Below are 12,658 nucleotides of genomic sequence, written 5' to 3'. Positions count from 1 at the left end.
ACACATTTTTGCCATTAAACACCTGTTTTGGTCAGTTTTAAACTCTTTCCACCACTTTTTTTCTGCCTGTTTTTTGCCACTTCTAAACATGTCCTTGCCACTTAAGCTTAATTATAATCTGTTGACCCATTATTGCCACTATTGAACCTTTTTTACTCCCAATTTTTTCCATTTAAATCACATTTCACCATTTGATATGCCCAGTTTTGGTAGTTTAACCAATTTCTGCTAATATCTGCCTATTTTTTCTTTCTCAGTTTACCCTTTTTTTTGCCAGTTTATATGAATTTTCCATCCCATTTCACCAAATTTCCACCCATTTTTTCCAATTTAAAGCCCTTTTGGCCATTTTTAACCCTCTTTTACCACTATGAATGTTAATTTTGCCGCTATAACCCATTTTTGCCATTTTTAAATAATTTTTGCCATTTCTAACCCATTTCTGCTACTTTTAAAATCCAATTTCACCACTTGTTTCACTATTTTTTGCCATAATTAACCCATATTAGCAAATTTTAAACCATTTTCATTTCAATTCAGTTTCAGTTCGACTGGGCATATCTATACTTTAACTCAAGTGCTAAAGTTGAGTACAGCTGCTTATTCGTGAATTGATGGTCTGTTTTTGCAGGCGGTCTGGAGGTGAACGTCTTTCCTTCCAATGAGCCTTTAGAGGAAGAAGACGTGGTTCTGCGGTGTAAAGCAGACAGGCTTCTGTATGGGAACCTCGCCTGGTTCCGCGTCACGAATGTCTCAGCGTCAGAGCCGGTCCCGTCGGTGCAGCCGTGTCGCTCCCTGACGCTGCCGGGGAAGCCTCTGCAGCACACCGTGCTCACCAGCCCAAGAGGAATCAACGTAACACTGGAGCTCAGACTGCCCAACGCTTCACAGAGAGACCAGGGTCTGTACGCCTGCCAGGTGGAGAACATCAAGACTAAGGAGAGAACCTGCCTGCTCAAGCACATTTCCCTTAAAGGTAAGAATGGTTTAAGACTCCCTTTTATGTCATTAAAATGAATAAATGAATCCTTATGAAACATGAGGATGATATAAGAAGATATTTAATCTCTTTATCTCTTAGAAACCATGACGCTAAATGATTGTAAAGTAGTGATAGTAAGAGGCCTAGATGATAGGCTCAACATTTTTGCCCTTTGCTGTAATGGTATTATATTGAGGGGTCCCATCATGCTTTTAGTGTATTGTTTAGATGTGTTTTAGATGCATTTGTGTTAAGATATTCTGAGCTGTACAGTGATCATTCTAGCGCTTTCTTTGCTCATGTCTTTGGTGAATTATTCTGCACCATGAGTGAAGCAATCCACTAAGTTGGTCACTTGAGAAGACAGTGCAGGTCTCTTTACTCTGGGCACACCTGGCTGGAAGAAGACCCCAGGAAGACCCAGAATGTGCTGGAGGGATTATATATCCTGTCCAGTATAGGAATGCCTTGACATCCCCCAGAAGGAGGTGGAAAGTGTTAGTGAGGAGATATCTGAGTTGACCTGCTCAGATAGCTAAGACTGCTATCATCGCGACCTAGCCCTGCCGTTCTTGATATAAAACTAATTTGGAAAGTAAAAGTAAATAAATGATTCTGATGGCCCACAGACGTGGGTTGTATTTTACAACACAGTTGTTGGTAGCCTTTACCCACCAACTTCTTAGCAGTTATAATTTTGCACCCATTGCTGTTGTTCATATGGCTGCTTGAAGATCCTCCTGCTCTTCCATGAAAAGCATCACACATTCCTGTCTTTCCTGTGCCAGAAAGAAAGCGTGGGGCAGGGAGAGAAGCCGCAAAAAACAGAGCCGAACAGGCATCAGTGACAACAGAATGACACTGATGTAGTCAGAGGTAGAATAAAGGAGGAGCTGGGGTGGAGGAGGGTTGTAAAAAGCAGCTTGCAAAGTGTAGACAGGCTTTGGAGACGGCAGCATGAGTATGATTTGCCAAAAGCATGCCTAGGGTGCTTGCTGTCAGCTGATGAGGACTCTCATTAGACAGCAGCTCTGCCTGAACAAACACTATACGCTCGATTTACTGTAACAGGCTGTTGTGTAAAGCTATGGTTGTGGTGTGCCTTGGGCAAAAAAAACAAAGATTGAAAACCACTGATATAGTGTATAACAATGCTCATTTAGTATTTATACACCATTACAAAATGGCATATTCACTGTATAGTGAACAGGGAGAGATTTCAGATACAGCCAACATAATACGAGCTGGACGGGCTGTTTTCATGTCAGTGCCATGGTTCTTCACCATCAGGAAATCAAGGTCTTGCTGAAGCCGGCATGAGAAAAGCAGAAACATAATTTTCACCAAGGAAAGCTTTCTGTGTGATTCTTGGCTCTTCCTTTAACTCTTCGGTATACCTAGGCACATTATTTGTATTCTGTTTTGGAATTCTTGAACCATTTTGTGTTCTGTTGATGCAATTGGCGTAAAATAAACTGCACAAAGATGTGTATTTTTGCTCATTTTGAATTTTTCAAGCCAAATCATTGCATTGACCTGTTTGGTATGGTGCATAGAAACAATACTTACGTATATATCCCTTAGGGACAAAACTTACCAATTTAAACCCATTATAGTTATAGTTATTTTGATTGCAGATTTGCAGATTTGATTGCAGATTGCAATACTGTATATCACTGTTACTGCCATTGTCTGTGATGCAATTTTTAATGGGGACCTTAGGGCGCATTTACGCCAGAGCTGTTTGGTATGCTTTAAATGAACTCTGGTCCATTTTCTCAGATAGTCTGGTTCTTTTGGAGTGGTGTGAAAGCTCACACAAAATCTGGTGCGGACCAAACAAGCTGACACTGGTCCGCTTGAAAACAGGGGGTCTCGGTCTACTTCCAGACGAACTCTGGTGCGGTTTGTTTGAGGTGTGAAAGCAAAGCTGACCAGCTTGTGAACCAAAGGCAGGAAGTGGCATGAAGCGTAATGATATACGGATTTATATGTGATTTAATACGTTCAAATACATGTCAGTACCTTGCTAGGCATCTGTGTAGCCATAGCAACACGTCATAGTCTGTGCTGATTTATTCACCTCATGTAAAGGATGACATTTCGTCTTCTTCTACGCCTTCTTTTTCTTCTTGGTCACTGTTTGGTCGTGGCGACAGCGCTCCTAATGGGCAGAGGTTGTAGTTGTTCAGATGGTTTGGTTTGTTTGACCAATAGAGCAGTGTGAATGCGAACCAAACCAAAGTACAACAATGTTGCCATTTCTGTTCCAAAACGGACCAAGTCCCCCAGACTATCAAGTGTGAAGACGACCTTAGACTCGCAATTTTTACTACTAACTGCTAGATGGCATCATTACCCTTTTTGGGCCAAGCGTGTATCCGTAGGGCACTTAAAAGACACACTTACAGTGGGATTTTTTATAGCTCTGTGAAATAAAGGCATAAAGAAATTAGATGAAATTTAATTTAAACATTTAATTAAATTAAAACATGTCTGTGGTTGTTGATATATGAAGTCGAGTCTTGCATGTTAAGGCATGAGAAATTGCATCTCTGAAGCACCATTCCAATGTGCTTTGTTGGGGATAAGCTGCAGGTCTATGTTCAGTGCCAGTGCTGCCAAACTGCATCAATATCCATTGATCAGAAATCTCCAAACAGGAAGACAAAAGTTTAGACTATCAGGTCTTTCAAACGGTGTCATAATTAGAGCTGGAAGTCAGAACAACAACAAAAAAAAAAAGTTTTGAAAAATGATATAAATCATGAATTTTAGCATTTAAAATAGGTGCAGAAAATGTGCCCTAGGGTCATATGTGTGTAGTTGTAGGGATGCCTAAAGGTTTAATAAAGAAATGTTGTTCACTGCTAACTAAAAAAAAGCTTATCAGATTAAAGCGTTGCAACATGGATCAGCCTGATGACAGACATGGAATCTGGACAATCCACTGGCTTTCATACTGTTACACTGGAGTGAACTTGGCCATCATCCAAGTCCACTTGACCCCAAAGTCCGGTTCATTGATCAGTAGGAGTCAAAGAAGTGCACCAGACTTGGGCACCATGCCTGAATCCATTGGAAGAGGTGGTCCTGGGTTTGATTCAAGCTTTCAAACACTATGTACAAGCATAGGGTAGAGCTCTTTCAAATTTGGAAAAGACAAACAAATTTAGATACAGGTAATGTCCCCACTTGTCTAAAAACATGCGACAAAACTGATGTTGAGCTATTTCAGCATAATTCAAGTGTTTTCAAAAAAGTTTTGTTCATTCTGTCTGTAGGTCTTGAAGCAGCAGGAATCCTGAATAATTTAACTGATCAGAGAGCTAACGTGAGCTCGACTGTCTCTCTGCTCTGTGATGCTACTGGGTTGCCAACACCGACGGTGGTGTGGACCAAAAACAACCAGACTGTGGTGAATGGCTCAGGTGAGACACAGAGGAATATTCAATACACCGATTGACTTTGTGAGTTCATTAAACTATAAATAATCTTTGATTCTGGTTTGTTTTCAGGTGTGATTCTGAGCCGGAATAACAACATCTTGACGATTACGCGAGTGAAGAAGGAGGACAGCGGTCTGTACGTGTGCACGGCCTGTAACAGTCGAGGATGTGAGACATCACAGGCCTCTCTGATCACTGAAGGTAAGTCTAAATCTGAAAATAATCATAATAAAATAGTGTTAGTAAGTTAAAGGGGACATATTATGCAAAAATCACTTTTTAAGGCTTTTCCAACAAAAATATGTACCCCTGGCCCGTCCAAAATCCCCTTAACTGCCAAAAAATCCATTCTCTTCCTCCCTCTCTTTCTCTACCTTTCAGAAAATGTGTGTAAAACAAGCTGTTCTCAGATTTTCCCCTCATGATATCATGTAGGGAGTTTGCTCCGCCCCCAGGCTCTGTTCTCATGAAACCTCTTCTCAGCTGCCAGTTGAGAGGAGGATCAGGATCACATCGATTAAGTCACATCCATTTCCTGAAAGGGTGTGGTCAGGGGCGGAGCCAGACAGCTCAATAACATTTAAAGACACACACGCGGCACCAACGTTTTCTAGTGAGGCTGGAATTAGTCTGACTTTCTGGAGTCTTTAAAGATTCAGTCCAAACTAGAGCTGAATGATTTGCAAAAGTCATCTATTGCGTTTTTTTTTTTTTTTTTTTTCCAGTGTTGTGATTTCGATTTGATATGCGATTATTAACAAGCTTAAAGCTATAAAGGAGGAGGCTGGGGTGGAGGAGGTGAATCTTTGCCAGCAGCAGAGTGATGCATTAGCATTGATGCAAGCAAGGATTAGTGAGCAGTACATTGTTTTTAAATACATGACCGCTGTGAGAAAGAGCTGTAATTGGCTGTGGGAGCTGGGAGGCGACAATTTGTGTCTGCTGGCTATCAACCAATCACGGCAAGAAGCATGATTTACATGAACTAGTGCTAAGCTCATCAATATTACATAGAATGAACTCGGGCAGAACGATTAAAAAAATATATGTAATTTCAAGTATTGTTGCTCAGATTGCAAATTTGATATCAGTTGCCTTGTTGAATGGGGATTATTGTTTTTCTGTCACTCATTTAAATTTTGGAAAATGTACACAAAACGCAAAAGGACAATTTTTGTAAGCCATTTAAAAAAATTGAAATGAACATTTGTAAAATGTCCATAAAATCTCTGCTGCTGCAAAAAATGAACATATTTCAAGTTAAAGCAATATTGCAACATCTGCAATTTGTAAATTGCAGCGGGCTATATTGCGATTTAACATTGACTTTGTTATCCTTAAGCCACTTTGTAACCAGTTTGGCAGTATGCTTAGGGTCATTGTCCATTTGGAAAACCCATTTGCGCCCAAGCTTTAACTTCCTGGCTGATGTCTTGAGATGTTGCTTCAGTATTTCCACATAATGTTCTTTCCTCATGATGCCATCTATTTTGTGAAGTACACCAGTCCCTCCTGCAGCAAAACAACCCCACAACATGATGCTGCCACCCCCATGTTTCACAGTTGGGATGGTGTTCTCAGGCTTGCAAGCTTCCCCCTTTTTTCTCCAAATGTAACGATGGTCATTATGGCCAAAAAGTTCAATTTTAGTTTCGTCAGACCACAGAACATGTCTCCAAAAATTAAGGTCTTTGTCCCTGTGTGCATTTGCAAACTGTAATCTGGCTTTTTTATGTTTCTTTTGGAGTAATGGCTTCTTCCTGGGAGAGTGGCCTTTCAGCCCATGTCGGTACAGGACTCGTTTGACTGTTGATAATGACACACTCTTACCAGCTTCAGCCAGCATCTTCACAAGGTCTTTTGCTTTTGTTCTTGGGTTGAGATACACTTTTCGGACCAAAGCACATTCATCTCTGGGACACAGAACCCGTCTCCTTCCTGAGCGGTATGATGGCTGGACATTCCCATGGTGTTTATACTTGCATATAATTGTTTGAACAGATGAACGTGGCACCTTCAGGCATCTGGAAATTGCACCCAAGGATGAACCAGACTTGTGCAAGTCCACAATTCTCTTCCTGATATCTTGGCTGATTTGTTTTGATTTTCCCATGATGTTACACAAAGAAGCAGTGTGTTTCAGGTGTGCCTTAAAATACATCCACAGGTGTGCCTCTAATTAACTCAAATGTTGTCAATAAACATGACATCATCATCTGGGCTTTCCCAAATCGTTTAAAGGCATAGTAATCTTAGTGTATGTAAACTTCTGACTTTGAAGAAAATAATAAAAGTTGTCTAAAAAAATCATTTTCTCATTATTCTGGCATTTCGCAAATAGAAATAATTTTGGTAATCCTAATTGACCAAAAACAGGAAAAGTTGAATCTGATTTACTGTTAGACCGTGAGAAAAAAAAGTTTATGTGCCTTCTTATATAGTGTATGTAAACTTCTGGTTTCAACTGTACGTATAGGGCTGGCACTTAATAAGATAATAGAGAGAAATAGACACAAGCAGGCCGTACTTTGTCCCTCAGAGTCATTACATTTTGAAACTACAAAAGCACTTGGAGAGCGCAGACCTCCGCCATTAGCCCTATCTCCCAATAGTACAGAATCCTTTAAAAAATATTCCTGGATCCAGACAGTGATCTGGATCACTCCCAAAATCTAATCAGTTCTTCCTTATGCCATTTCTGACATTTCCTGAAAATTTCATCAAAATCTGTCCATAACTTTTTGAGTTACGTTGCTAACAAACGAACAAACGCGCAAACGAACAAACAAACCCTCCCGATCACATAACCTCCTTGGCGGAGGTAATAATGACTTAATTTCCAAAAGCGCAAGGACTTTTTTTTTTGGTAAAAATTTGAATATCATTAAGAGCTTTTGTCACAGAATTATTATGTTTTAATTCTCTAGTCCCAAAGAGATGGTAGACCAAGTTTGTGTAAAAAAAAACTCTTAGTCATTAGTGTTTACTGTGTCTAATACATAAAAATCTTTGAGTTTTAATTTTGGATTAATTTTTTTCCTTTGTTTTATAGCTATATAACTTTAAAATTTAAGTGACATTGCTGCACACACATATTCTTAAAATGCAGGTTGTCCCGAAGGAAAGGCTGTTTAGAGCTTGACTGTGAACCACAGGGTCAATGTTTTACAAACTTTTTTAAGACAGAAAGTCCAGATGAGACAAATGGCTTAGAGCTCTAAGGGCTCATGTAATCTCTTTGTGGTCATCCAATATCGGTTTGTAATTTTTTCATCTCTTTTGTAGGTTTAAGCTTTTCTTAGTGGCCAACGGTTGATTTTTTTTTTCATTGTAGTCTTTTTAGTTTGGCTTTATTCACGTTTTCATCTTTAGTAAGTCTCTGTCTGACTTTGTGATGGAATTGGGAATTGATTAGATTACACTGGTATTGATGCCATCAGCTCTTCTTATTGATTCCTTGCTGTGAATTTTCTTTTTGGAAAAAGTATGATATCAGTTTTCGCTGTTAATAACCCAAATTTAAGTCCTTTTCTTTCTGAACACTGAAGAAGATGTACGCCACCATCAGTAAGAGGCAATGACAAGAACGCTTCAATTATTGGCTTAAATAAACAGTTTAGATCACTAAAAATGTTAAACATCAAGTGTTTGGAGCAGAACATGTTAAGCTCAAGTATACAGAAGTTCTCTTTTTTGCTGGAAATGTCTCAGTTCCAGTGTTTTTTCATTGACTAAATCTATGACTAAAAGTGTTCATCAACAGCCTTTTTTTTCATGGCGTAAACTAGACTAAGAAAAATAGATCTGTGATGACTTAAACTGACAAAAACTGAGTTTAGTTTTCATCAAGATGACTAAAACAAGACTAAACTGTAATGTTGTTTTTGTCGGACATTCAAAATCTGTGATATTTCCCCACTGTGGCTAAATCTGTCATAAAACAATGCATGTTTGAAAGCTGTAGAAAGCAGGGACCCCAGGTTTGGCAGGGTGCAGAGAACACACTATCATGATTTGGTACCAGATTTAAGGAAGAAAATAAATGCTTGGACTAAAAGTAAAGACTATAATGTAAGGACTGTTTTTGGACTAAAACTAGACTAAAATGTTTTTGAGTTTTCTTCGACTAAAACTAGACTAAAACTTAAAAAGGGTAGAAAAGACTAAAATGTGACAAAACTAAAAGACATTTAATTGAAAGACTAAGAATAAAATTAAAAGTAGCTGTCAAAATGAACACTGCTTAGTTAAGCCATACATCCCTGTGGATCTTTAGGATGCTTTCACATTAGGGGCCTGGTCCCGGGTCTGGGTGCACTTGAACCCAGAGTCCAGTTCGTTTTGGTAGCGTGAATGCAAACGAACAGGGCCCACTTGGGGAGGTGGTCTTGGGTGCGATTCAAGTGGACTCTGCCTCAGTTCGGATGAGATGTGAATGCAACCACGCCTGGATGCCTGGATCCTCTGAGCTGCATGTAGACGTGCAGATATGAAGAGTGAAGTTGCTGGCATCTTAAAAGGTGATTTTTAATCATCCATGGCTGCAGGACGGACTTTTTGCCGAGTCAAATCAAAACAATCTTCGCTCAGGTCATGACCTCAGTGGTTGCCAGCGTAGCTTCTTCTTCTCTTTCCTCCTTGGCGGGGTTGTAAACCAGCTACATGCATATCACCACCTGCTGTTTCAGACTGAGTACATACAAAACTGGGCCCGGGTACGGATCGATGCTGCTATTGGCTTGCGCCTCCCCCTTCCCCCTGCTGGCTTGTGAAAGCAAGCCAGTGGGGGGAAGGGGGAGGGGGAGGAATTGCACCGCAGCGCGGTTTGAAAAAACTGGGCATAATTTGAAAGCCCCCTTATGCTGCGTCTGATTGTACTCGGAACTCGGATAAATCCGACCTCTGAATTTGAAAAGTGCAATAGAACGGCCCTTCAGCCCGGGACTTTGACTCGGGATTTCGGGTAGGATCCAAGCAGCCCGAGTCAGTCGGAATGACGCGATAGCAAAATGGCGTCGCACACCGTAAGAGGTAAACAGAGTCACTTTCTCCTCAACTTTTACTTTTATGTGCTGTCTAATTTAGCATTTGTGTTTCACAGTACAGGCCTCTGCACAGCTCGCTTTGATGCCCGTAAAAGTTCAATGACGCATGCAGGATTCCCCTCGCTGGTGCGTTCAAGTCATACTTACAGCATATGACGTTTCTCTTTCTCTCTCTCCCTCAAGTAGCTAATATATTTCCCCAGCAGGAGTTTTTGATCCTCAAAAACATCCAAACAAACATCAGCTTACTGTGGCCGGCCAGGTTTTTCGAGCTTATGCAATGAAACGCATTTACCTAGGAAGTCGGAATTTCCAACCCAGATCTTTCCAAGTTCTGAGTACAGTCGAACGCAGCATTAATCTCTGAACCTGAATTAGAATAAACTACTACTTCTCAAGTTAAACCTTAGAATGTGGGCTGTAAAAATATTTCAATTTTCAGTCATGATTAATCCCATAATGGCTGTAGTTAGTCACCATTAATTGCCCCCCTTTTATTGCATTTAAAATTTCCACTATATTGCATTTCAAACTGTTAGAGACATTTTGGACTTTTCTTCTGTCCTGAACTAAGGTTCATTGACTTCCTCTTTGGATAAAGACCTACTTTTAACCCTTTAACGCCAGTTATATCATATTTGATACACACTTTCATGAGACCTCTTTCTCATCAACATGATCCATAGGGTTAGGGTTAGGGTTAGGGTTAGGGGTTAATAACTTTAAAACCTTTTTTGAAATAATCAAATGAATGATTGTCACTTGCCAAAAACACCCAATGTATCAGATGTGATGCAAAAAATATATGTGAAATCCACAATCATTTTCTCTTTTTTAGGATTTTGGTGGAAGGTTAAAATAAACATCTCAATGCAAAAAAATTAAAATTTTCAGGCTATTATTTGAATTATCAGGCTTTAAAGGGTTGCTGGTAGATTAAAGATTTAAACGTGAACTGAACAGCGGTAAAAAGAAGTTTTTATTGATTGAAAAGAGAACTTTTCAATCAATAAAAATAAATTAGTGCACCCTTTGTGGAGCTTGATTAATTGCGATTAACTCAATTAATCTTGACAGCCCAACTTAAAATAAATACAGACATTGCACATTGTGCTGTACGGGCCTTTTTTTGAGAAATGAAGCCACACTTTGACCACTTTAGCCTGTTTTTGTGACTGTCAGCCATGTTTACTTCCTCTTCTTTGTGTTTTTGCTCACTTTGTTGACTTCCTATCACGAGATCTTGATTTTTAAGGCACGGATGTACGGCATTGATAAAGGAATCCTTAAGATTAAATGATGTCAGTGGATTTAACCAATTAGAACCAGTTCTTGATTCACATCCCTACTTTCTATAGGTATTTAGTTTCCTTGTAGCTGTTACAAACCTAATTCATCCTCATTTTATTTCTCATCATCTCTGCCGGTTTTGTCAATCCTCTTGAAGACCCTGAATTTATTTTTGGCTTCAAAGTTTCACCCACTCACATCCCACTTACGACATTTTTGATATCAAAGTCGCAAAGTAAGAATAACTTCACTTCCCAGTGACAGGAAGTTGGCGCCGTCAGCGCACATCCTCCTGTGTGTTTTCTAAATGTTAAACAATGAGGAGACTGCAGGACAAAGGGAGATGCCTGAGCTCCGGTCTGTCCTCTCCTCCTGTCCACCCGTCTCTGTCCCGAACACAGACACCCCGCCACAAACAAACAAGAGCGCTAACTAGAACCAAACGCCTACGTGACCCAGCCCCCGCCAGCAGAGACTAAAACTCTGTTTAAAGCAGGTCCAGCATCCCTACCAGGACTACTAACGAGGGAGGGAAGAGACCTGGGAATGTGTGTATACAGTATGAGGGAGTCTGACAAAGAAAACAAGAGAAATGAGTCTCATATTTAAGCCATGTATTCATTTGGTAATTAAGAAAAAAATCAACAATAAAGACAGAAGTAGAGTTGCAAAGATAGGACTGTAACTGCTCCAACAAAACACTCATAAAAAATAGCAAAAAGGGACCAGATATGTAAAAAAAAAAAATGGTAACAGATTCAAAAAGAAAACACAAGACAGAAAGAGAAGAACCCAAAAAGAACCACAACGACCATAATGGAGACAAAGAACACCAACAAAAGACACTGTAGCTACTATATATAAATGAAGTTATAATAATAATAATAATATTCATTTATAATAATATACATTTGTATAGCACTTATCAAAACCAATGTGACAAAGTGCTTCACAACAACATCAAAGTCCAGCACTGAAAAACACAATAAAAAGAAAAATAATCATTGATTTAAAAGTAAAGAAGTAGTAGTAACAAAGTTGACAGACCATATAGAACAGGGGTGTCAAACTCAATCACAGCAGGGGCCAGATTCTGGATTTAGATCTAACCTGAGAGCCTAACAGGGTCAACACAACCTTAAACTTTGAACTTCATTTTCACCAGTATTAAGATATGAAAACAACAGCACCAATAATAAATCAATAATAAATGATCAGTCTAAAGGCTCAAAATCTGAGATAAAAATTCAAATTTAGTTCAAAAGATCAGAACATGATGTTAAAAATAGAAATATAATGTTTTTAAAGAGCAGATACACAAGGAGAAAGTTTAAATCATAAGTTTGAAAGGTCAAAATATAAGATCAAATTTGAAATCATGAGTTTAAAGGTCAAAATATGACCTAAAATTTTAAATTTTGAGTCTGATCGTTCAAAATATGGGATTAAAAAGTCAAAATTGGGAGTTGAAAATGTCAAAATATGAGCTAGAATTCAAAATGATGACTTAAAAAGTTAAAAATATGATCTAGATTTAAAATTAGGAGTGTAAAAGGCCAAACTATGATAAAAACATTTTGAAATCATGTTTTTAAAAGTCAAAATATGGGATTTAAAAAGTCAAAGTTAGGAATTGAAAAGGTCAAAATATGACTTAAAATTTGAAATTGTTAATCTAAAAGATAAAAATGTGACATATAAAGTCCAAATAATGAGTTGAAAAGGTCAAAGTATGAAAGGAAAAGTCAAAATCATACATTTGAGTCGTAATCTTGAGATGCAAAATTAAAATGAAATAAAACACAAATTATTTTACCCACCCCCACATTCTTGACTTTTTATGAAATCTCTCTTACTCCTTACTTTTTCAGATTTTTATCGCTTAACAAGGA

The 12,658-nt window shown here is 38.8% G+C and overlaps 1 protein-coding gene across 2 annotated transcripts in view; it reads left to right on the top strand.

The window, feature by feature from the left end:
* kdr (kinase insert domain receptor (a type III receptor tyrosine kinase)) overlaps window positions 1-12,658 on the top strand; it is a 59,053-nt gene that overhangs the window by 30,454 nt on the left and 15,941 nt on the right. For both annotated transcript variants that reach the window (XM_041791794.1, XM_041791793.1), the window contains exons 13-15: window positions 632-976; window positions 4,267-4,413; window positions 4,501-4,632. In XM_041791794.1, coding sequence (XP_041647728.1) covers window positions 632-976; window positions 4,267-4,413; window positions 4,501-4,632 — 624 coding nt within the window. The remainder of the gene's footprint in view (window positions 1-631; window positions 977-4,266; window positions 4,414-4,500; window positions 4,633-12,658) is intronic.

Source organism: Cheilinus undulatus, linkage group 7 (genome assembly GCF_018320785.1).
Source record: "Cheilinus undulatus linkage group 7, ASM1832078v1, whole genome shotgun sequence".
NCBI lineage: Eukaryota > Metazoa > Chordata > Actinopteri > Labriformes > Labridae > Cheilinus > Cheilinus undulatus.
This window is presented reverse-complemented; position numbering and strand designations above follow the sequence as displayed.